The sequence below is a fragment of the Lycorma delicatula genome, chromosome 12, assembly GCF_047948215.1.
Source record: "Lycorma delicatula isolate Av1 chromosome 12, ASM4794821v1, whole genome shotgun sequence".
Classification (NCBI taxonomy): domain Eukaryota; kingdom Metazoa; phylum Arthropoda; class Insecta; order Hemiptera; family Fulgoridae; genus Lycorma; species Lycorma delicatula.
In genome coordinates, this window is record NC_134466.1 from 17,655,311 (window position 1) to 17,683,056 (window position 27,746).

A 27,746-nucleotide genomic window follows, 5' to 3' on the forward strand; every position below is an offset into this window, starting at 1 on the left:
TAAACAAAGATGTGGATATAGTCAAGATATTCAAATGGCCAGCACTTAGGAAAGACCAGACAGATGATGGAGAGCAGCCAGATGCTCTTTAATGCAATTTGATGATGTCATTATTTTATAAACAGAATGAATACTTAAGCTTATAACAAAATTTATAATATGTCATAAACATTATTAAACTTGCTCAAATTATTTAACTGTAAATCTTGACTCTATGACAGAATCATAGTATCTCTACCTTTCATCCGGAAGGTTCTTGGTTTGAATACTGGTCAGGTTTGATCATTTTTCATATTCTACAAAACTGATTTCTTATCATATAAAAAAAAATAGAGGTAGATGCAACTGGACATAACTGCAGTCATTGGAATATGAAATAAATAAGAGAAAAGAGAGTATGAAAATGATGAAGTAATTTATTTGTATAACCACCAAATTAGTAAAATATCCACTCACCTTAAAATGTTGGTAGCACTTATGTGTTATTGCAGTAAGGCTTCAGCTGAATGATTCATTTTAAAATGGAGGAAAATTTAATTTTAAAAGTGTTACTAAGTATAATAAAGTTATAATAAAAAAGTTATAATAAAAAAGTTATTATAAAAGTTCCTTTTTATAATAAAATTTATTATTTGGGTGAAAAACACTGTAACAGAATGAAAACACTGCCAATACTTTAAAGTGCGTGGGTTATTTTACTGATTTGTTGGTTGTACTGACATATTATTAATTTGTTATGTTAGTTTCTGTTCAATAAAAAAAAGATAAAAATTAAAAAAAATAAAAAATATAATAATTTGTAGTAATAAATTATTAATTTTTAATATTATTAATTAATTATTAATTTGGTACTTACAGATATCAAAACATCCATTGATTTATTTTTTAGTTCAAAAGTTCCACCTTGACAAGGAAGCGCTTTAAGTTGAACTAAGTCACCCTGAAATAAATAAAACTGTAAATTAATAAACAACTGTCAGTAATATCAGTTTAAAGAGACGAAAACTCAATGAAGTTAAGGCATATTTAATACATGAAATTTTTATAACCTTACAAAAAGGGTTACAAAGACAGACTTACAAGGCCTTACAAAGAGGAAGGCCTTGTCTTCCTGGTCACTTTGAAATAAATATTCATTTTATTAATGCATTTTATTTGTGCATTATATAAGTTGAAAAGTTACTCCATTATCTCAATTGTATATTTGATGATGTATTATTATACAAAAATAATGTTTGCCCCAATTATTCTGACACACTTGCTACCAAAATTAGTGTATTCAAAATTTTAAGAAATTTTGCAGGAAAGTTCTTGTTAGGAGAAATGACATGTAGTAATGACTTTTCATAGAATTTTTCATTTCAAAAAGATAGTAATCTCTCTTATGCAGATGTGAAAGGTGCAGTGGAGGGTGTACTGCTGCCAAGTCACAGCTGCTGACAAACTGAAAAATCAGCCCCACGTCCATACCTGATATTACCAACCATTTTCAACCAATCTCTCAACATTATGAATATTTTACTCTTAATGTTTTACTTTATCTTTAAGCCTAATATTTATCACTGAAACTATTCTATATTATATAGCATCATGTACTTTTCATTAAACTATTAAATACCTAATCTTTTGTCAGTTGTAAACTTACATAATTTCCCACTCAAATATATTTTATAGAGCTATTGAAAAAATACATAAAAAGTGTAGGAATTCAGTGCAAGTACCTTCTCAACATTTATTGGTCAATTATATCAAGTTTTCCTGTTAACAGTGCTAATAATATTGCTGCTAATAAAGCAAGATTATTTTTGGTACTGGCTAAACCATCTACTGTTAATTACGATCGACAGTTGTGTTTTGAACTTCATTTTAATAATCAGTTTATTAATTCAGTTTTGTTGTGGAATTCAATTTGTAAAATTCACTAAGACAAAATGACTGAGATTTACACCTCAAAGAACTACAAAGTATATGTATTTTTTTCCAGTAAAGTGCTTCCTTGGTGAGTAAAAATCAAAATATTTTTCATAGCCAGAAGTTGAGAACACTCCATGAATATTTAATGTTTAGATTAAAAGAAACTTAACTTACATCTATGATTTTTCATAGATTTTTTCATAGTTTAACTTCTATGATTTTTCATAGAATTGACTTTAATAAATCCTGCGATACTGATTAATATCAAATTGTTCTGGAATGATACATCAACAAATAAATGTACAACTGGGATAAATGGGGTAACTTTTGAACTTATATAATGCACAAATAAAAATGTATTCTGTCAGTATATATATATATATATATATATATATATAATTCTAGGTGGCAAAGCCAATATGAAAACTGAAAATTTGGTGAAATAAATTGGTTTGTATGAATCTGATAACTTTAATAACTATACTAGTGTAGATATTATCTAAAAAATATAATCATTTCATGATAAACAGACTGCGATAAAGTTTTTTTACATCATTGTGCAATATTTATTATTTTCAGGAATGATGCAATATTACATATAATTTTATTTATTATTTTTTTAAATACTTTATTAAAAAAAAATTAAATTGTATGTATATAATAATGTGTGTTTACAATTTAATGATTCAGTTAAATGAAAAATAAAATGTGATAGTAACTAATCTACGAGGGATATCTCTAAAGTAAAGACCGCTGGGAAATTTCTCTCCTTGAGGTTGGTGAACCTATGTTGTTCATGGCCATGCTAGTAATGTACTCACTGCATTGTTGGCCATACACAGCAACCAAATGCCCATGCAACCAACTGCTTCATGGGCAGTTGGTTGTTGTGTATGATAATGTAATGTAATGAATAAAATAATGATAAAAAATGATAATGTAATGAATAAAAGAAACGCCCGAAAATGGTGTAAAAGGTTTAGAAATAACAGACTTAATGTGTATGATGAAGAAGGTTCGAGGAGGTCCTTGATAATCACTGAGGACTTGTTGAAACATGTCGATGATAAAAACAGAAAAAATCATTGCTCAACAATTTCCGACTTGGCCCTTCTTTTTCCTGATGTTTCAACAGCTGTTATCAGTCGCATTGTTCATGACCATTTAGGCTTCAGAAAGGTTGTGCATGTTGGGTGCCGTAAGTCTTAACAGAACATCACAAAAAATTCCGAATGGGATCTGCTTTGGGATTTTTGATGCGCTACACAGAAAAACATTATGAGTTCCTTAATTCAATTGTTATCAGTGATGAAACATGGATTTCGTATTACACGCCAGAGTGAAAACAGCAGTCAAGTGAATGGCGTCATCCTCAATCATCAATCAGACTGACAAAGGTCAAGCCACAGCCATTTGGACGCAAATTGATGGCCACAGTCTTTTGGGATCAGTTTAGCATTCTGTTGATTGATTTCATGGCACATGAAACGACTACAAATGCAGAATCCTACTACAAAATTCTACGTATGTTGTGGTGCGCCATTCAAAATCGGCGACGTGGGTGGCTGACTGACGGCGTCACCCTGCTGCATGATAATGCACTTCCACACATTGTAGGTCTGACATGTGATTTAGAGAATATTCAGATGAGAAATTTACAATCATACACCATATAGTCTGGAATTAGCTCCTTGTTTGGGAAACTGAAAGAATATTTGAGTGGTAAGCAATTCGCATGTGACGATGAACTTTACAATGCTGTTAATCAGTGGCTAAATGTACTAGTGGTAGAAGAATATGATGAGGGTATATTGAAGCTGGTGTATTGCTATGATAAATATCTTAATTCACGTGGCGATTATATAGAGAAGTAGTATAAGGTATCTAGTTTAACAGAAATAAAAAATATTTTTACTATGAAACTGTCTTTAGTTTAGAGATAAGCTCTCGTATTTTACATAACAAATAAAGACTATTTAATGCAATAATTTTGAATAATATGCAGTATATAATAACAATTATGACATTATCCAATTAACCATTAAAAGCAACAATATCATTTTTTACAAGATTCTTTATCTCAAGAACATCTTAAACAGGATTAATGCTGTGCCCTTATCTGGATAAATACTTAGCTTTATCACATTATATATAGTATTTTATTTAAAGAATTAAAAAACCTGTATACTTACATTATACCTAGCTCGTGGATCAGATATAACAGGTTTATTCAAGCTATGAACACTATGAAGCGATCCAACAGAACCTTTTAATAAATCAGGTTTCTCTACTTCGGGTCCACCAAATTCTTGTAATTGTTGTAACCAACAACATAACATCGTTTCAATTCCTTCATCAACCTAAAAATAAATAAATAAGAAAATATAAAAAAAAAACTTATTCATTATTAAACAAAAATATAATTAAAATTGCTGTTTATAATCTTTCAATTACCTCCTTTAAAAGGAGAAAAATGAGAAGAGAGCAGTTATTTAAGGAGAGGAGATTAAAATCTTAAGATTTGCTAACAAGACTGGTTTATAAAAACGTTTTCTCTGTTATATTTCAGTAAGGTGTGTCTTTAATATCTTTTGTGCTGATTTCAAATCTCACTTTTCAATATTGTGATGGGAGATGAAACTCGGATGCATCATTACAACCCAAAAGAAAAACCAACAGAGAGCACTGAATACCAGCACTATGGTACACCACAATAAAAAATATTCATAACACAACCTTTTGCTAAAAAAAATCTTCTGTTAAAACACTTTTGGAGATTTGTGCCTGACAATCCACAGGGCCGATAATTCTGCAGCTTCATAATGCTCGGCCATACACATCATGTACAACTGCCGCAGCTCTTGTGAAGTTGAAATTTGAACTTATTTCACACCCTTCATACTCACTTGATTTTCACTTCTTTATGCAATTAAAGAAGGTATTCATTTCACCAGAGATGATGAACTGAAGGATGCAGTGGGTTGTGTATTAAGGAAAGACTGCCAGCATTCTTCATTGACAAAATAAGAAAACTGGTTAATTGTTGGGGGAAATATATAATGTATTTCACGTCACATGAACAAGGTTTCATTTATTTAGGCATCATAATTTGCTTGACACCAGGTATTGGATGACTGAAAGTTATCACCAGATGTTTGAGGTCGACTTCACGGTGAGAAAACCAGTTTATAGTGATTGCTGTTTCTGATAATCATGTAGCTGGGCCAATATTTTTTTAACTGGAGAGTCAATACAGAAGTGTGCTGAACAATTTTTTAAGAGTTCTACTCTAGGTAACAGATCGGAATAAGAATACGGATTCTTCCAACAAGATAGAGTAATGTGACACACATTAAGCGATTCACTAGTGTGCATTCATGGTTTTTTTTACAGAAAATGAATGGTCAGAAGAGGATGATGGCTTTCGCATTCCCCAGCCATGTCTAGTTCAATTTTTTCTTTTGGATAAAGTTCATGAATCAAATTATTACTTGTGGATCCAGGATAGAGTACATGAATCAAATTCTCACACTGTTGATGATCTGATAGTGAACACTAAACAAGAAACTGATGGTATTGATCACAATGTTTTGCATCATGTGACTCTCAATGTATAATTCAAACATAAAAGTGCATTGTAACGCAGGGCACTCAATTTGAACATATTTTATAAAAATAAGGTAAATACACAAAATTTTGTTAATGTAAACACAGAACTTAATTTAATTTTGTTTTAATTTCTTTTACAAAATGTTACTTGTGCAACTATGTCTACAGTAATTTGGTTTAACAAACATTATTCTGAGTATAAAAAAAATTAAATGCTTAATATTAAAAATACTTAATAGGATAATCCTGAAAGTCATACAATTATAAAATTAATAAACCCCAATAAAGCTACTGAAGCATTTGATTACACACATTAAACTAATCTAATAAACAAATTTAAATTTATATTAGAACAGAAAAGGAAATCATGATTAAAAAAAGAATACTTTTTTGATTTTTAGTCTCTCCAACTATACAAGAATCTGGATCTGAGATGTTGATTTCAGATATAACAAATTTTAATGCATCCTGTATTTTGGTAGTACTATAAATAACTCTTCCTACGCTTCTTTTGACTTTCTTAGAATTTATTCATAAAAAAGTGGTCAATAGGAAACCAAAAAGAAAGAATGAGGTTTTTGAAAAGTGATGCTATTAGAATGAAGCTTGTTCTTATGAAGCTATTTTATTAATTTCTTAATTTATGATATAGGATTCAACCTTTATTATTTCCTTTAAATAGCTGAAATTATTTTGTACTGATAAATAACATTATTCTCCTTTTGTGCCTGACAATCCACATTTGTAAAAGCAATATTCATGAAAAGATTTTGAAAATTATTTATTTTTATTTTCCTGGCTACAAAACAATGCTGATTTATTGCTATGCTGCAGCAGCAGCAGCAGCAATAAGCTATAGCCAAGAAAGTATAGCAATTAGCAAAATTTTGGTATCAACATTTCGGAAATACTGATATTTCAATAACCCTTAATCCAAAATAAAGTTACAGAAAATCCAGATTATAAATGATTATATGTATATGTGTTGGGCTGTATTTTGATTAATATCTCACACTTGGTTCAATATTAATCCTTCGAAAATGACTCAAAAGAATTTTATAAATTGGGAATTTATGGCATTAAGTTTTGGAAAAAATTAAAAAAGGGAGAGGTGTAGTTTCACCATTTTTAATTTTTAAGTTTTTGTACAATTATTGTAGAAAATTGAATTTTAATATGATGAAAGTACAATTAAATTATTTGAATTCCAGAATTTTAAGTCAGTTGGAATTATGGATGGGAATATTCATATATTTCAAAACAATTTTTGCCTGATATTTCAAAAACCATTAGGTCAAAAAAATTGAAATTTGGTGCAAATATTTGGCTATGTATATATATCAGTTTATTATATATATCAGAAGTAAATAATTATTCTATTAAATAAATTTTTAAGCCCTAAAAAAACAAGGGAACTGAATGAGATCTGAACTTAAAATGTCAGTATTTTAAAATTGTAATTTCAAGTTTCATAATCGAACTGTATAAAGTTGGATTTTCAATCTTAATTAATAAATAAATATTAATTTAAACGATATGGACACTTTCTTTGTTTAAAAAACAAAGTCCCGTGCAACTTGATGTAACAATTTAAAATTTTTTTATATTTTTTTATAATTTCTGATAATTTATTTGTATTTCAAGTTGTTGTTATTTCAAATGTTATATGAGGTAGCTGTAAAGCAAGGGGGTCAAATAAGAACCAATTTACTTTATTAAAAATGTCTATCATTTTTTTTATTTTTAGCAATTATACTCAAAATAAAAAAAATTTCTAAGAATTTTAATTCTTTTCTCAAAAATTATTTTAATACTGCATTATTTTAAAAGTAAAATGTCATTTGATTAAGGGGTATTATTTATTATTAATTTTTTAACTTGCAGAACATGCATACCTGTACATAGTTATCCCAAAGTAGAACCATTTTTATTTTTTTTTTATAAATTTTCATTTTACCTTCAAAAATTAATTTTCCTTTTGTAAGGTAATATACCTTCCAAAATTTTAAAACAAAATTTATTTTATTTTGAGTTTTTACAGGTTGAAAGAGATTAAAGTTGTAGGATATTGCCACTAGAAATTTTGTTTCTTTTTTCTAACAAGGTACGCAGTTGAATACCACCTATTTGTTCTACCTTTTATTTATCTTCGTTTTAGATCTGGATCTTCATATTATGTAACCACCCATTGGGGTTAAGGACCATCATCAGTATGTTCTGCTATTTAGCTGGTCCTCCTCATACAGCATTGGCTCTCCATTCTTTTCTATTTTTAGCCAAGCTTTTTGTAAGAATATAACTTCTTTCTACTTTAATATCATCAAATAATTTCCATTTTTGTCTTTTTTCCCCTTTCTTACCATTCACTTTACCCTCTACGACAAACCTTAATGAACAATCCTTCCTTAACACATGCCCAATCCAGTTTCTTTTTCTTTCTCTCAAAGTCCGGAAATGATCTACCCAGTCCAATTCTCTCTAATATCTCATTATTACTAATTCTGTCTGTCCACTTTATCTTTTCCATTCTCCTCCAGATTAACATTTTGAAAACTTGTAATCTTTTCTCATCTTCCTTTCATAAAGTCCTCATCTATGCCCCGTATAATGCTACACTCCATACAAAACATTTGGCAAGTCTTTCCCTCAGATATTTATCAAGCTTACTACATAACAAGCTTCTCTTTCTATTGAAAACTTGTTTTGCCACTGCAATTTTAGTTTTTATTTCCTATGTGCGTATCATATCATTAGAGATAATGCTCCCAAGATATTTAAACATTCCAACTGTCAATTTCTTCTTCTTGTAGTTTAACTATCTTTTTTTTTATCCTTGTCAACCATCATACATTTAGTTTTCTTACTATTGATTTTCATATGAATGTCCTTGCACACTTTATCTAAGTTCTCCAGCAATCCTGTAAGCGCCTTGATATTTTCTGCTAGCAATACAATGTCATCAGCAAATCTGATGCATTATATTCTCTTTTTTCTAAAACATGCAGCTAACTTTCCTTTCCTGTACTTCCTATGATCTCCTCAAGGTAAATGTTAAATAGGATAGGTGAAGACAACATTCCTGTCTTACACCTCTTCCAATCTTGCCTTCCTCCATTAAGTGATTAGGAAATGACTTAACAGATTTTCACTTCTCACACACTCAAACTTTCACTTCTTGTTCAAGGTACAAACTAATTATTATTAGCTTTCTTTCCTTTCCAGTCAAAGGTTAAGGATAGGTGTTATAAATGTGAAACATTTTGTAATTTTTCAACGGGTGGACAAAGTTTGATGGGAAGTAATTTTAAGACGAAATTAAATTATGGTAACATCTTTTAAGAATAAGTTTAATGGAATTTGTCAAGACACTGAGAACTGTTAATTAATTTGTAACAAACATTACTACACCAGATAAAATTTTAAGGAAAGAGAAAGATTAGAAAATATTAAAAATATTTAGGATTTAGTAACAAGTAAATATTTTAGAGTTAAAAAATAAGTATAGAACAGAGATTTAATCGAGAGCTGTATGAAACCACACAAGAAAAAAAAAATAAATGTGTATATACCCTTCTTGTATCAGATCCATGTGGAAAAACAAAGTCAGCTGGAGTTAATAGAATTTTACAAGGTCCTTTTGACATTTGTTTTTTCAGATATTGTCTCCTGAAACAAAATAATAAATTAATCAACTGGTAAATAACTAAGTTAGGTTCTAAAATAATTGTTTTTCAATTAAAACTAAGAGAAAATTGACTTGATAATTGTACAAACCGTGAAAAAATTCTTGATTAAATAAATTCTTCCACTTTTTTAATATAAATTATATAATGTTTAAATTACTTTTTAAACATTATGAAAAATTATAAATACTTTTTTTAAACTAACAGTGTCTTGGCCTTTCATCTTGACATCCTGGATTCAAATCCCAAAATGCATGGATTGGATTTTTCATACACTACAAAATTTCTATTTCATATTCCCATGCTCAAGCTTCGAGCTTATATGATGAATTAATTATCCAAAAAAAAAAAAAAATTGAAATTGTTCTACTAAAAGATCTTTTGCAGCTAATTATGCAGCTTCATCTTCGGTGGAGTTATCTTTACAATTGTAGTTTAAGATGCCCATCTTTAAAAATCTCTTTAATATAAAGTAAATTAATATGTTTAATCTTCTGTTTGTAATGGTTCTTCATTTAATATATATTTTTTTTGTAAAATTTAACGCATTTGTAAATTTCATAATTTTAAATTGATTTAAGATCTCAGTTTATATTCTATGTGAAAAGAACACAATGTTGTTTTAATATTAATAATTTATTTTGTAATGACTTGATCAATATAATGTATTTTAATGTTCTGATCAAGGAAAAATTTATTTAATCAAAATCATCTGATCTAGTCAGTGTATGCTAACCACTATAGTAACCAACCAGTCTGTTAATAGTAACTAGTTTGTGTCAATGAAATTTATTTCTTGTTTATATATTTCTTTAATGAATACTTTCCCTGTTGTTTATAGTTAACTTTGATTACTTGTTACTTTGTAACAAAGTATAAAAGTGCTTTGTTACAAAGTACTTACTGGATAAAATGCTTACTTTGTTATTAAAAAGTAATTTTTTAATTTGTTATTTTTTATACTCAATAAATTTTGAGATTCATATTTCAATAATAAGAAAGATTAATTCAGCAACTTTATTGTCGATTGAAGAATTAAAGTATTGAAAAGTCAGATTAGGGCTTGCTGGTTTTTTTATTTTTAACCGTGTACAGCATAAAATTAATCTTTTTTTTAATTAAGTTGAGTCATTATTTCCATGATATCATGACCAACAAGATAACAAAATACAACAATGCAATATTAAAGTAATATTTTATGTAATAATTAGTAAAAATAACAAAAACTGGTAATGTAAATATAATAATAATAAAATTTAGAAGATTTGACTATAGTGAATTTGCCATCACTAACTATTTCTACTTTAATAACTAAAAAAAAAAAATTGTATTTTAAAAATTACTTTTTTATTTTAAAAATTACTGACTTAGCAATGAAACAAATTATTGAAACTGCCGATGATTACAGAAAATATAGTAAATGCTATATAATGTGATCACGATGATGTTATGAAGTCAATATTATTAATAATTTTGGCTAAGTCACGATCATCTGTATATTAGAAGGAAGGAAATATTTTGCTTATAAAAATCAAGCTTTAATTAACTATTCTCTGCATTTGTCTTATTGATAACACAATCATAATTACTTACCAATTAAATTCTAAGCATTCAGTTTGTGTTATTTGCGTAAGGTGGTACAAGGATAATGTCATGAGAACAAAGACCACATAATTGCGATATAAATGAAGGAATATTAATGGCCTATTTATGGGCAGTACAAATCATACTAACTTTACTTTGATTTGACTCTACATTAGAGTTTAATGAGCTCTTGTATGTATGAAGTTAATCAGCTGTATTTCAGAATCTGTGAATATAAATTGTGTAGTGTGTTTACTGTATTGTGAAATTTCATTTTAATTAGACCAAATTTGTAGTTATATGTTGTATAGATTTGTTGTTATTAGTAGTCCATTAGAACTATTATAAAGGATTTTTGCTTTGATATTTATAATATTTTATTTTTTGTGTACCAGTAGCCCTAAACTACAGCAGAAATGGATTTACAAAAAAAGTGCACGATTATTAATCCAAAAAAAAGAATGAATTTTAGAGTGTTTAAATCACACAAAATAAATCAATGTACAAATGACCTAAAACAGCCAGTGCAGTAAAAAATGTTGTGTCCAGCTTTAAATAAAATTTAGAAAAATTATAAATGATGACATACAAGGTCTATAAATAACGCAAACTTTCTTTTTCCATAGTAAAGAACTATTCACCTTGTCTGAGCCAATACTGTAGCACATTACTGACCTGCTCATTGTTGGCGAACTCAGTGCCACGTAAAAATGCTTTGAGAGGATCAAACAAGCAAACATTTAATGATGTGGCGTAGGAACTGTAAGGTGGATTTGGTAACACCTCTCCTCATTTTGTATGGTTTGGGGGTGAGTGTTTTCTTGCAGAAGAATTATGCCTTCTGAGAGAAAACCAGGACGTTTTCCTTCTATTGCGGGTTTCACTTTATTTTCCTCCATTTCACAATATGTTTACTGTTGATTGTACGTTGTTGTGAATAATAAAAATAAATTAATCCTTTAAAGTAACAAAACACCTTTAGCATCGCTTTACTGATTGGCAAATAGATTTAGAATTTTTCCTGGCGGTCAAACTCAAATATTTATACTCTGTATTCTATGTTTGAATTCCAGTTCAAAGTGATGAATCCAAATTTCATCACGTGTTATTATAAGTTCTAAGAAAACCAGAGCTTCTGCAAAATACCTTTTTTGGACTTCCATGCAAATGTGAATTCGGGAGCCTCTATGATTTTTGACTTCACTTGGAACAAATTTTTTTTATCATGGATAATGAAATATATTGTGCTGATAACCACATTAAATTTTTCAGATATTTCCAAATCTTTATTCATTTGTTCTTATGAATAAAATCATTAATGCAATTTTTCAAAGCATCTACCTCCCGGAACCAGATCCCCAATTAAGCATGAACACGGTTCCCGGAGGTGCCTTTGCCTCTAGTCGCCAGACGAGGGAAATGCCGGGCCCGACTATGCCGTTCCCGGCATCCATCACCCAGCAACCGGGACTTGGTCTTTTGTGCTTCGCCTCTAACGGGGACACCCCCGGAGTAACGGCCCCGCCGGGACTCAGTCTTTTAGCTCAGGGACTCGAGAGTCTCCGCACTTCATCACCACCGTTCACCCGTGTAAGCACGGGCGAACGGCAGTTCCGTACGGAGCTGTCCCTCACCCCCTCGCTTCACGATATTTCAGTTGCAGTATTCCCGAAACAAACCCCGTCACAGAATTCCACCGGACTTCGTAACATCGTTCCAACGATGGTCCCCATCTCGAGATGCCCAGTAACGGCAGTACAGTCGCGGCGTTCCTCGTCCCACTACGGGCACTGGAATATCACGTGTTCCGGCCTGTCTAACTCTCGACAGTAGGGGTAGAAAGGGTCTTCAGCTCTTCTTCGTCCACAAAGGTATGAACGAAAGACCCGATGGCCGGTCAGGAATTGTGCCAGCTAGAATCCCAGTTCGCCAAACTTCCTCTCGGCTCACGGCTCAATGAGCGCGATCAAACGATGCGTCCATTTCCCTTTCGTGGATGCATCCCACCTGGCTTGCCAATCCCGGTAGACAGTTGTGTTGGCATCGTTCTTAGACACACCCTGATAAATTTGCACACGAGCCGCCACCAGCTACTGTAGTGGCGGCATGCCAGTCACCACCAGCACCGCCTCAGTCGAGACAGAGGCGTATGCCGACGCCACCTTAAGAGCCATACGGCGCTGTACTCCCTCCAACAGTCTTCTGTTACGCCCTATCGCCATAGCTCTCTTCTACACTGGTGTACCATAAAGAAGAATTGAGTTCGCCACATGCGCGTACAGCCTCATCTTCAAGGTACGAGGCCCTCCAACGTTCGATAGTAACATAACCAAATTCTTGACAGTCTGTCCAGCTTTCTCACTCACCGCCTGGACGTGACGAGTGAATGACCGCCTACGGTCCAACCACATTCCAAGATATTTGGCGGCCTCTCGTGATCGGACCATCGCTCTTTCCATCGAAATCGGGAAAGGCATCAGTCGCAGCCTTCCCGCCATTGAGAGACAAGTAGAGATTTATCGCAGGACAGATGGAGTCCCACCCCGGCCATCCACTCACCGACCATCGCGGCACGTGTCACCTTCTCTTCGGTCTTTGCCATCACGACCAGGGCTAAATCATCAGCGTAGGCGATAAGGGTGACACCCCGCGGGTATCGCGACCGGAGGACTTCATCAAACACGATATTGCCTTGGATTATACAGCACATAGATCGGTGTTTGACCAGGAAATATCACCGAAGAAGAAAAGAAAACAACTGAACGCGAAATATAAGCAACTGTAATGGATACTGAGGAGAAACTTGCCACTCACATTGTTAAATAAAATTCTGATATACAAAGTTGTCCTACTACCAATTTGGATTTACGGTGTGAAGTTGCGGGAAACAATTAAAACTAACGTCGTTTATCATACATTTCCAAAACAATGTAATGAGAACAATTACGGAGACGCCGTGGTTCTCATGGAACGATGAGATACACGAATACCTAGAACTTCCCTCTGTTGGTGAGGTTGTGAAATAGTATAGTATTAAATACCAACGATATTCAGAAAATCACGTCAACCACCTAGCAATCAATCTGCTTGATAACAGCGAAGACGCCCGATCGATGAAATGTCTCCACATGCTAGACTTAGGGAATACTGGACGACAGATTGCAATTATTATTACCAATGCTATTATTATTGTTTAGTTATTTACTCTTTAGTTAATTACTATTGTTACTATGTCACTTTATTATGTGTTTATTGACTCACTAACGTAGTTTATTGAGCTTATTTACATACAAGTGTACATACGTGTTCACTCATTTATTTATGTGATAGTTTGTGTATTTTTATTGATTATTTATTTGTTCATCGTTTATTTTTATGAGCCGTGGAAATGAATGCGGATATATATTTGTACTTATGAATTTTGCTTACTGTTAACTTTAGTTATTTTTTTTATCCTTAAGTATTGATAGAATTATTACAATAGTTCATTAAGTACCCCCGTATCATGTGATTTGGTTCCATTTTAGGAACAGATTGTAAATAAACTAGCTGTGGTACAAAAAAAAATAATTTGCACGGTTAATACACTTTTTCGCCACTCTTTTAACATCAGCGAGTGAATTATGCGAGTGAATCTTATTACAACATGCTATTCTTCCACGGTAAAATAAACAAAAGAGGTTATAATATTGGACATTTTTTTCTATCAGTTGATATTTTTTTATATCAGGGTGCCAACTTAACATAAAAAGTATCTTTTTTATAACATAAGTTAATGAAACTGAAGGAATACATTTAAAGCAATAAATGTGTAAAATAATAAAATATATAGATTAATTTTCATTATTTATATTTATGAAAAACAAGGGAAGTATTTTGTAGTTTCTCCACGATTATTTGTTTTCTTGGCTGAGATTTCATTATGACAACGCAAACGTTAGGATAGAATGGTTTTGATAGAACGACAAGTGTACTCATAACCTATATGAAACCGTAGGCTGTGGCGTACAGAAAGCTTTATTACTTTCATGCTCCTGTTTTTATCAGATACGCTAGATCAGAATAATCGTATATCAGATAGACAAAGTTATAGTTGATATCAACCAATGTTTCGTTTCAATTTAATGCTATAATCACTGAAATATATATATATATAAATATAAATATATATAATAAATATATATATATATATATATATATATATATGTAAATGCTTTGTCAGTTTAAGCTTGTCATCTATATACAGAAAAAAAATGTTATTGTTTATCATCATTCTTGTTATGTAATTTGGGAAGTAAAATTACTAAAGATGGACGAAGCAGGAGCGATATAAAATGCCGAATAGCACAAGCTAAACGAGCCTTCAGTAAGAAATATAATTTGTTTATATCAAAAATTAATTTAAATCTCAGGAAAAGATTTTTGAAAGTGTATGTTTGGAGTGAAACTTTATATGGAAGTGAAACTTGGACGATCGGAGTATCTGAGAAGAAAAGATTAGAAGCTTTTGAAATGTGGTGTTATAGGAGAATGTTAAAAATCAGACGGGTGGATAAAGTGACAAATGAAGAGGTATTGCGGCAAATAGATGAAGAAAGAAGCATTTGGAAAAATATAGTTAAAAGAAGAGACAGACTTATAGGCCACATACTAACGCATCCTGGAATAGTCGCTTTAATATTGGAAGGACAGGTAGAAGGGAAAAATTGTGTAGGCAGGCCACGTTTGGAGTATGTAAAACAAATTGTTGGGGATGTAGGATGTAGAGGGTATACTGAAATGAAACGACTAGCACTAGATAGGGAATCTTGGAGAGCTGCATCAAACCAGTCAAATGACTGAAGACAAAAAAAAAAAAAAAAAAAAGTTATGTAATTATTTTGAAATAATGTTGATAGCAAGGTAGACTGGAGATAAATTGGTTTAAGTGAGACTTTACTGCACTCTCAACTTAATTTATACAAAATATTCTCGTCTTGTTGTAATATACGAGGTCAATTTTAATGAATGCCGTAATAACCTAGATTTTCTAACCTAAAAAAATATAACGTTTTTCTATTCCACTATACTACTCCAACATTAATTTAAATGTTTATACTGGATGATCTGCTTCATTCCTTTTAATAGTTCAATTTAACTTTAATTTAATTTTTAATCTTTAGTTATTTTTTTTTTTATGAGCTTACTTCATGTAAATAAATACTGATTTCATCTAAATGAGGAATGGAATGGAATGCAAAGTTGGCGGGAGTTTATTACTCCCTACTTTATCGCAGAACCTGGACAGAGTCCCTTGCTGCTGGATGATTCTAATCGGGCTTGGTTTTTAAAAGGGTTATTTTATATCTCGGATCTAATTTTTTCAGGTTTTGTGTATTATTATTTTAGTGAATTTAAGACGGATTTAATTGCATTCCAATCCGTTGTTGAACCAGCGTTATCGAACCCATTTCATGGGCCGACCGCGGAAGGCTAGGCTTTTAAAGCCTGTCCTCCCGACGTAATTCCCCTTCAGACCGTCCACTGAAGTCCTTTCGGTGCTAACTCTTAATAGGCTAAATGAGGAATAATTTGATATTTTTAACAGTAGTTTGACATCAATCATCTGAGTCCAATCTTTTTTTTTGAATCAAACTGATATACGCCTTTTTTAAATGAATATAAACGATTGGGGAAAACGTTTCATTGTATTTTAATCCAAAAGTAAACGTTTTTTATATTTCAAATGAAGTTTGTTAAACCAAATATTTTCCATCTTTATATAGCCATTTTCGGGGTAAAATCATAATCCATTACTGTAAAACGTTTTGGTCCACTGTGATTTCCGGACGAAAAACTGTAATAAGTGATTTTCACACACCTCTTTTGAAATCAATTTTAAGAGTTTTATAGAGAAAGAAGCAGATGGTAGTCTAACGGTTCAAGGGCAGGACTATACGGCGGATACATCAAAACTAACCGGCTAAACTCTAACAATATTCGAGAGGTCAAAGGATGTACGGGGTCTGACATGGTAGTGATAGAATACGTAAAAATTTTCCTATCGATCAGTTCTATCGATTATCTCGATCGCTTGGTACAATCCTTCCGGTTAATGGCGGTTCCGCTGCAACAACATCGGGCCATTCGACGAGGGATGCATTGTAGAGCGGATGCTTCTCTCAGAGTCCGGTTGGAATGCTGTATCCAAGATGTGTTACGATATTCTGAAAGTGAAGATAACTGAAGAAAACCGGCGTGGACGTGTCTCTGCGTGAGGAAGATTCGTTGGATCGCTTGAGAGAGGTGGACAGCCGGGCAGCTGAGGCATGGGGGTCCTACAGGGTCGCCTCTGTCGAAGAAGCTGTCGGGACTCCATTGAACTCGGGCAGAAGATAAAAGACAACCACGATGTGGATGAGTGTGTATGGGTGTACAACTGTGAGTGGAGCAAGTAAGGTTCGACTGTGGTCGTTATTCTTTTGGAAAACAGGCTTTTAAGCTTATACTAAGCTGCGTGAGGCTTTGGATTACTTAAGTTCTGTCTCTGTAATGGGATACAGGCTTGTTGAAGTCTAGCGGCTAAGGCATCTACGCTCTTTAAATTTGTCTTAGTGTTGCCTGGTCGCTGGGGCTGGGATCATTGTGGTTTCGGTTCTGTGCGGCTTGGCTTCCTTCCTCCAGACGTCTGTTGACGCAGTGAGGCGATATGTTCCGAGTGATGCCGAAAGGTTGGTAACGAGCATGCCGCTGACAGGGGGAGGTTTTAGTCGGTCCTGGCTCGATCGACCCGGGTCGGTCTGGCTGGAACCTGACATAACCACATACGGGCGCGTTGTGGTATCTACGAGCAGATTTTTTGGCCTTCTCCTACGTTAAACGCCCCCCCCCCCAAAAAAAAAAAGTTGTTGACAGTAGAGGCTAGAATCAATCGTTTGACCAGGCGACAGCAGCTCATACTGAACAATTCCTTTGCTATTCCATTATACGTAATACAGAATCACTTCTTAGAAATGTGGTGCTATAGTAGAATGTTAAAAATCAGATGGGTGGATAAAGTGACAAATGAAGAGGTATTACGGCAAATAGATGAAGAAAGAAGCATTTGGAAAAATATAGTTAAAAAAAGAGACAGACTTATAGGCCACATACTAAGGCATCCTGGAATAGTCGCTTTAATATTGGAAGGACAGGTAGAAGGGAAAAATTGTGTAGGCAGGCCACGTTTGAAATATGTAAAACAAATTGTAGGGGATGTAGGATGTAGAGGGTATACTGAAATGAAACGACTGGCACTAGATAGGGAATCTTGGAGAGCTGCATCAAACCAGTCAAATGACTGAAGACAAAAAAAAAATAATTGTAATCGTAATTGTAATTGTAAGAAATGTTTATTTTTCTATTTTTATCCGTTTTCAAAGCTCAATAACTTTTAAATAAATAAATTAATGCGATCATGACCTTTCTAAAAATACTCGGCGATATGTTCGCTTTCAAAAGCACTCAAATGTTGACAGATTTGATTAATATTATCAGAGTTATGCAACCCTAAAACAATCTATCGAGAGAATTCAAAGAAACATTTTTCCCAACCCCGATATTTCATTAAAAATAAACAAACAGAAATTTATTAAACCTGTAATAAATATACTGTAATTACAAAGTATGTTATTATAATAAAATACGATATCTCAGATTACAGTTTAATATAATATAAAATTGACTTTAAATCCGTTTATAAAACAATATAATGGTGATATGTATTATTTAATAAAGAGGAGGAAAGTGATGTACTGTGTATAAAGGGTGAAGTGGTGGATTACTGTGATGGAATGAGTTGTAACAGACAGTATGTGACTGACACAATGGATTTACTAGCAATTCAAGAGGGTTTATTGAGATTTATTTCCCTTCTAACTTAGTCTATACTGTCACCAACAGAACGTTATTGTCTCTCACATGGCATAAATTCAAATTTCAATATTTTTGTTTATATATATAAACATTAATTTTAATTGTGTTCTATATATATAAATATCCACGCGTAAAACAATAGTACAGTTAAGTCATCTATTTCAGTGGTTTTCAAATTTTGTTATATACGTATAATAATACAGTAAATTTTGTTAAGTGAAAAAAATTAAAAAAAAACAAAAAAAACCGATAATTTTTTCTACCATTTTGTATAATTCATTGTAGAGTATACAGAGAGTATCATAATTTTCTTAGGAGTTACAAAAATTCAGTACAAAAAAAGTATTTCACTTACATAAATGAAAGTTGTACGCGGTGATGCAGGGAGTCAAAGATTTTTTGTTAAAATCTATAAATGTTCAATATGTGCTCCTCTGGTGACACGGAACAGATCAACATGAAAGTCTAGCTCTTGCCAAACTCGTTCTAACATGTAATTTTCGATAGAGTTGATCGCATAGATTATGCGATCGTTTAGCTCAGCGATATCGTGCGGCATCGGTGGGGTAAACACTTTATCTTTCACGTAACTCCAGAGAAAGAAATCACACGGCGTGAGGTCTGGTGATCTTGATATATATTTCGCATATATATCGATGTATAATAAAATAACAAGTATACACCTGTTCACCACGAGACATGCACTAAAAAATCGAGATTTTCCGCTAGTGATCGGTACATTCCGGTACTAAACTAAGGGGAGCGAACACACAACAGACACACATACAAATGCCGTTTAATAGGGTAGGACAATAAAATACAATATCCCAAATTACAGTTTAATAAGGCGACATCCGATTTTAGGTTTTTTTAATTTTCTTCTAATAACATTATTCAAATTTGTAGTAAACCGTGAAATTTACTTAAAATGTTACCTTATAAGGTAATCATACAATGGGTTACTGATTTTTACGCCGATTAATTTTTAATTGGTGTATTCGGTACCTTGCATCACCGAGTAAATTCATCAGAAGCTCCAGAAACACTCTGCGGAAATCGATTTCTAAAATAATTTACTAAATTCGTTATTTAAAATCGATTTCCAAAATCATTTGTCATTATATAGGGTTATCATAAAAGAATGGTGCGGTTTCAGTAATTCATAGGAAGATTTTAGGGAAATTTCTAATGTTATATTGGTATCCCTGAAAGCCTCCAACCCAAAAGTTTGTTTATCAGCAGTTGTAACCACAAAGTCAGTTCTTATATTGTTGTTGCGGTGATTTTAGCGAGTTACTATGTTCTCGGATAAAGACAAAGCAAAGTGTATTTTATTGATGGCTGAATTAAAATCCGTAATTTTAGTTCAACGTGCGTTTCGACGTGAATTCAGAAGAGATCCACCACGCAAAAATAACATAACACGTCGGTTCAAACGATTCGAAGAAACCGGATCGGTTAAGAAACAGAAATCAACCGGCAGACCAGTGTACCGGACGAAACGGTTGAAATAATTAGACGATCGGCAATTAGAAGTCCTGGGAAGTCCATCCACCGTCGAAGCGTCGAATTAGGTATTCCAAAATCAAACAGTTCACCAAGTTTTACATAAAAAACTGAAATTACACGCTTATAAAATCCAGATACTGCAAGAATTAAAACCTGATGATGGTGTAAAACGTTACGATTTCGCTGTTGAATTGTCGGACAGAATAACTGAAAACGAATCATTTTTAGACGATATAATTTTTACAGACGAAGCTACATTCCACGTGAATTGATCCGTTAACAGACACAATTCACGAATATGGGGCTCTGAAAACCCACACGCAATTATTGAGAAACAACGCGATTCGCCTAAAGTTAATATTTGGTGTGGTGTGAAAAATCGTGTAATAGGGCCTTTTTTCTTTGCTGAAAAAACAATTACTGGAGTTGTGTATCTCGAAATGTTAACCGATTATTGCTTTCCTCAGCCGGATGAACACGAAAACATTCATCGATTTCATTTCCAACAAGATGGTGTTCCTCAATGCATCGGTCACGGACGCTTTGAACGAAAAATTTGGAGATCGATGGATAGGCCGGCAAGGACCCGTACTTTGGCCTCCAAGGAGTCCAGATCTGACACCTTGCGATTTTTTCTTGCGGGGGTACATCAAAAGCGTTGTTTCTATACAAAAAATTCGCGACCTAAACCGCTTAAAAAACAGGATTAATTAAGCAATGACAACCGTTAACGAAGAAATGTTAACTAATGTTTGGAGAGAAGTTGAGAATCGTTTGGACATTTGTCGAGCGACTAAGGGCGCACATATTGAAATTTATTAATCATGTAAAAAAATGTTTGAGACGACAAATTTGAAAAATAAAAAACATAAACTATAAGTAATTCTGGTTTAATTTAAACCATGTTCAAAACCGCACCATTCTTTTATGATAACCCTGTATTTCATAATTTATTTGATCGATTTTAAGTAAAAACAAAAGTCATTGATATTTAAATTTCCAATACCAGCTTTGAAATAAAAAAGCTGTTATAAAGTTGTTATATTTTACTAGCACTGATTATTTATTCCCATATAGTGGAAAAATTACGGTACATGAAAAAAGTTTAAAAAATTCTTTTTATGTTAAGATTTTTTGGGGGGAGGAAGAGATGAATTATGATTAAATTTTATTATACAGTAAAACTTCCCAATATTGGACACGGCTGTTTATTTTTCTGTTTAGCCTCCAGAACCATCGTAAGGTATTACTTCAGAGGATGATATGGATGAAATGAAGTGTAGTCTTGTACAGTCTGAGGTCGACCGTACCTGAGATGTGCGGTTAATTGAAACCCGGCCATCAAAAAACACCGGTATCCACGATCTAATATTTAAATCCGTATAAAAGTACACTAGAATTTGAACTTCAGAACTCTCGACTTTGAAATCAGCTGATTTGCGATGACGAGTTCACCATTAGACCAACACGGTGGGTTATTGGACACAGCTCGGGAACAACAATCTGTCCGTTATTTAGAGGCGTATGCTATTAAGAAAAATATAAATATAGTATTATGTTAGGTTATCGAACAGAAAAAACCCTTTGACAGGATTTTGTGTAGATTAAAATTAAAAATAATTTAGTCGCTAACTAAAACGACTTTGTAAATTCAATTATTTTTTATTGTCTCTGAAAATAAAACACCGACCTCTTAAATTCATATTTGAATAATATAACGAAAATACTACTGCTGTAATCAACCGATAAAATAAGAGAATAAAATTAACTGCTAATAGAGAATTTCCTTCTACACGGGCACCAAATTGTCATCGAAATCACCACCATCACCGCAAACGTTTTTATATGAAACGTTATGTCTAATTCGGAATTTATCTAAACGACCCCCTGACGCTTTAAATTCATCGCAACCGAGTTCTTTAGCAATTTTTAGGGCTTTCTCTCGTATGAAAGTTCTAGAGACTAGAACGTTATAAGCACGAATCCTATAAAACCACTCATAAGTCATATTGTCAACCGCTATGCCCAGCGTTTTAGGAAATGTCTGTTTGCTTAACCGATTGTCATTTTCATTCCACGACTAGAATATCAAGTTTGCTTTTTAATGTAACGCTTATATGTGTTTTCCCATCATCAAACGTTTTGCCGTATCGTGCACACTGAATATTTCATTTTCGTAAACATTTAAAACCGCTATTTTTTTCTTTTAATGTCAAGCGTTTACAATTTTGAGATATTTTAAGTTGCGGTAACGATTTTTATAAAATAACTGAAAGTAACCGTAAAAAATGTACTAAAGAAATCAAAACAGTGATATACCGTAACAAAAATATTACAAGCGTTCAATTTACAGTATACATTTGCACAACTGAAGACGAATCAGGCTGGGTGAGGAATTGATTAAAATCATAACATCAACGTCTAAGCGAGTTGTAACACATTTCACAACAGATAAACAAATTAGACGCAATGAATATAAAGTAAAAAAAGGAAAATTACATTTTTTATTCCTGCTATCTGTTTTTCAGAATTGAATGAACAGTTTTTACAGGTTAATTCATTGTCTGTGTCCTTATTTAGAAGTACTTTATCCATTAATACCGATGTAAAACTGGCGGAGTTCTAAAAGTGTCCGGTATTAAGAGAAATCCGTTACTGTGAAGTCTCCGTTAATGGAAGTTTCACTGTAATTAATTATTAAAAGTTTAAATGAAGTAAACTTTTTAAAAATTCAAACATCATTATTTTTAAAATTTTATTGGCTCCCCCATCCCGAATCTTGCCCCCAATTTTTTTTTGAGCACTTGCACTATTACTACTTTTTGGAGAATCTTAGCGACATAAAATTCTGTTAAATCTTAGGAAAGTATGAAAGAATCGGTTAAAAATACGCAACAAATAAAACGATAGCTTTTTCGATTTTTGGGGAAAAGTAGAATTTGGGAGCATAATTTGTTTTAAAATGATAGAATAAGCGTATAGGAATGTATAAAGTGAGGTTATCTTCGAAAAATTTTGAGAAAATTGATCCCAAAGAAATTATCTTCCCCGTCCCCTGGAACTACTGACCCCAAACTTTTACCGACAAATTGTCCCGTATACACGAATCTGTATGCCAAAATTCATCAACATCGGTCGATTAATCCAAAATTTATTAAACTTCAAACACATACGAACATAACCTCCCACTTTTTTTGTTTTTTGGATCTCTGGGTTATGAAAGGTTGAGACGTGCAAAAAAGATCCTTACCTCATTTTTTAATGGAGTCGAACAAAACATCGACCACAAAACAATTTAAACCATCTGAAGAAGTCCGGATGTAAAAAAACATTTTGATTGGACGTCACATGTTTTAACAATGAAAAATTTATAGTATTTAATTTCCGTCTTTAAATCGTTGTTAAATGGAATGAAATCGAACTATTTTTGAATCGGCTCATTATGTGCAATGAAAAATGGATCACGTACGACAGTAATAAACGGGAAAATCCGGGTAATGTCAAATTTTGAAAATCAAAGCGACTAATGAAACGTTTCAATCACAAATGCGACAAAAACCGAGTTTCATTGTTGAAGTAAAAGGCATTGAAGGAGTTTTTTTTTTAATGTTAATTTACTTTAAAAATGAATTTAATGGAAGTAAAGTTTGAATCTACGTAAATAAAAAAATTCAATTAAGTTGCTTTATAATTGATTGTTAACACTCCACATGTATAATGATTTTAATAATCTGAAAATAGCGGATTTGTTTTTGGATTATCTGAACTGGTTTTTAACATTTTTTTTTTAAGCTTTGAACTTGGAAGAACTTTTCTACAACAATTTATTAACTATTATATTTCACCGCTAATTAAATTAATTTAATAATAAATTCATTTATTTTCAAATTAGTGATTAGTAATCTCATTAGTAATAATGAGATACTTAGATAATATTAATCCGTATTAGAATATAGATTCAACATTCAGTACGCATTAATCAATAATTACAACATCTAAAATTAACAGATTGCAGCGATAATGTAAACCTATCTCTAACTACAGTCTGAGAAAAGAAAGAATGCATCTAAATTTAGACTTCAGTAATTTTTCATAAACCATCTTAAAAATATGCAATATATACCGACAAAGTTGTTTCCCGTCTACAATATTTAATAAACAACTTATTCAAACAATAGTAAACGCAATGCTTACATTCTCAAGGAAAATGCAGGAGACAGCTTTTTTTATTGCTTGCTTTTCTTTAACTCGCAATGTTGTTTTTCATGTTTGTCCTCAAATCTTTCATCCTTAATCTAACGTACTTTCTGACATTGCCGATCGATAAAATTTTGCAAAGTTACTAATGTCGGGTGACAATACAATGTCCCACCATTACGTTTGCAAACATCGGGGATAATTTAAGGGTGCAAGTGTAATAATTTAATGTATTTCCTGACATTGCCTATTAATGAAATTACGCACAGTTACTAAGGTAACTGTGAAAATAAAATGAAATAAAATATTCCACCATTACTTTTGCAAACATCCCCTGTACGGGAGTATATTAAGTTTGTAAATTAAGAGTGCAGATGTAATAATTTAACGTACTTCCTGATATTACCGATCGATGAAATTTTGCACAGTTACTATGGTCGGGTGACAATACAATATTTTACCTTTACTTTTACAAACATCGCCCCCCATACGGGAGTAAATTTGTGAAATGTATAATCGACAAAAAAAGTTTTGTTAATTTACAGTTGAATTTCAATAATCAAAAACTTCACTATTTCGTTGCTTTGTATAGTATTTGATTGAAAATTTGTTTGATATTTTATAATTTCAATATATGATGTTATCTTTTGAAATCCATATTTACCTTCTAATTAAACTCGTGCAATGTATAATAATAATTTGACTAAACTATTACTAAAAATTATAAAGCAAGTTTTTAAAAAGTATTTTAAATTTTTGTAATATTATTATATAAGTTATTTTTGGCCACAATAGAGCGACTGGTTTCCGTGATGTAACTTACAGGTTTTTACAAAGATTTTAGACTTAAAGATATACAGAGTAGCTGATTATAAAGGTTAATCGGCTACTATTATTTACTCAAAAAAGTGTCAAATGTTTTAGAAGTTCTCACTGAATTTCAAAATTCTCACTTTTGATTTGTGCAGCATTAACATAAAACGGTAAACATAAATGAATATTCAACTAAAGAAAAACGTTTTCACATGTTTTGGTGCGTGAGTGTACAGATGCAAATGAAAACTACGAAAAGGAATAGATTCGCTCAGCGTTTTGGTAAAAAAGCATCCGTCAGTATTAACACTCTGAAACTGGAAGGGGGCGAAATTTTCAATACACTCGATTTGAAATGATTTGGACATCTTTCCATCGATTGAAAAGCTGATATTGTAAAGGAAATCTATTAATGATCTCCTTTTAAGTCAAATATTCGCCGTCAGCAAAGTCAAATATAGGTAAAGTATTCACCGCTCAACTGTTAAGAAAATAATGAAAAAATCTGAGGTTTAAACTCTTAAGTACTCGTATTAATGAGCTTTCTGTTAGGCTCGTGGTTTTAAAATAAACTTGTTGCAAAGTTCTTCTTAGGTAGTTTTTCGTTTAATAATGAAAATTAGTTTTCTTGTCTGATCACCAAGTAAGTAATAGATCTTAGAATTTATCTCAGTAATAGTTACTGGAAAGTGTATTTTTGCCGCAAAGAAAATTCACAATTTTATAAGAATATCATAAAACGAATATTCTTGTTAACCAAGCAATTGCTTATAGAATTTCACACTGTAAAATGCTCAATAATTATTTTATTTATCGATTTAGTATGACTGGTTTGGTATGGAGTGAACTACACTTTTATAACGAGGTAGAGCTCTAAATTATTGTATTTAGTCATATTTTATTTAGTCGGTATGAACATTTCGAATGGTAGCAGCTCTGAAATTTGGTGGCCGTCTAAAAGTAGACTTAAAAACGTGTGAAAATTCCTTTCGAGGGATAATGAAATAAAAAATTTTCATTTACAACTAAGGATTATTGTCAACTAAAAACTGCTATTTTAGTATGTTTTTATGACTTTGATACTTCAACATCGAAGAGATTGTCTAAAGGCGCTTGGCAAGTTATAAAACTGTTGGTAGACAAATAAGGAGCTGTTGCATATGCAATTTAAAGTAAGTTTTATTTGTAAAAATATTAAATATCTAACGGCAAAAAATTCATGTTTATTTCTTTATATGGAAAATAACTTTTTGGTCGAGGTGAAAAATTTGGATAGCAAGTTTTGTAGATTGTGCGGTTTACATTGGAAGCAACTCTACATTCTATCCAATTCGGTTGATCCAACCGACCAATTCCCTCGCACGTGACAGATTTGAAGCCAGTCTACATCCCACAATACTTCTAATACAACTTGTCAGTTGTTGAGTCCATTGAATGAACGCTCTTTATGTCATTGACTCAGTCTAAATTTCAAAAGATTGAAATCTCATTAACTACTTTAAATTTCACTTCAGGCTCGAGAAAGAAACGAAAGGTTTTTCAAAAAATCTCATGTGGATACCACATGACTTCCTTGTACGCCTATTAAATTACATATACACATTTTTTTTAAAATGAAAAGAACGTAAAATTTTATTTCATTAACAACTTCTGGTATTTTTTCATATTTTTTTTATTATAACTGAATTATTATTTATTGTAAAACTTTTTTACAATGACAAATTATTAATTATTATTAAATCAATATATTTAAATTAAAAAAAAGGAGATGTAGTTGGATTTGAACCGATGTGCCTTCCCTTTGTAAGATCCAAATATTTCATTAATTAAAATTTCATTCGGCTATAACTCTGGAACCGATGAAAATAAATATCACTTATGATATATCGTTGAAAAGCTATCGATGACGTCTGATTACTGCAGTCAAGAAAAAGTCCAAAATACAAATTTTGTTGGATTTTGAGCTTTAGACACTTTTGGTCCAGTCGATTGCAATTGAAAGAGGAGGAACACAACTAGATGTTACAGAAATCCTAAATATAAAATTTCAACATTCTACGGCTAATTGTTTTTGATTTATGCGAGATACATAGGTACGTACAAACGTCACACCGAAACCAGAAAAATGGATTCAGGGATGGTTAAAATGGATATTTCCGTTGAAATATGAAAACCAAAATTTTTTGCGATATCAAAATTTCCTTTACTTCGTACAAGGAAGAAAAAAAACGATAGGGATGTTTTAAGTGTAAAAAGTGGAACACCACAACAACCGGGACGTGAAAAAGAGGTTTATTCCTGAGATAGAACCGTGGCTGGGGAGGAAACACGGCGACGTGAAGTACTACTTGTCACAATTCCTCTCCGGTCACGGAGGATTTGGTGTATACTTACAAAGGTTTAGAAGAAGGGATCCCAAATTGCGTGTACTGCGGTCAAGAAGACACTCCATGCCACAACGTTTTTGAATGTGCACCTTGGGATCTAAAAGCAAGGTATAACGTACAAGAGATTATCCCGGAAACTACAACAAAGTATATGCTG

The 27,746-nt window shown here is 32.2% G+C and overlaps 1 protein-coding gene across 1 annotated transcript in view; it reads right to left on the reverse strand.

The window, feature by feature from the left end:
- Nucleotides 1-27,746, reverse strand: part of LOC142332979 (retinal guanylyl cyclase 1) — a 424,869-nt gene that overhangs the window by 24,390 nt on the left and 372,733 nt on the right. The window contains exons 10-12 of the mRNA XM_075379736.1: nucleotides 9,093-9,189; nucleotides 4,107-4,274; nucleotides 857-940 (exon numbers count right to left, since the gene is read on the reverse strand). Coding sequence (XP_075235851.1) covers nucleotides 857-940; nucleotides 4,107-4,274; nucleotides 9,093-9,189 — 349 coding nt within the window. The remainder of the gene's footprint in view (nucleotides 1-856; nucleotides 941-4,106; nucleotides 4,275-9,092; nucleotides 9,190-27,746) is intronic.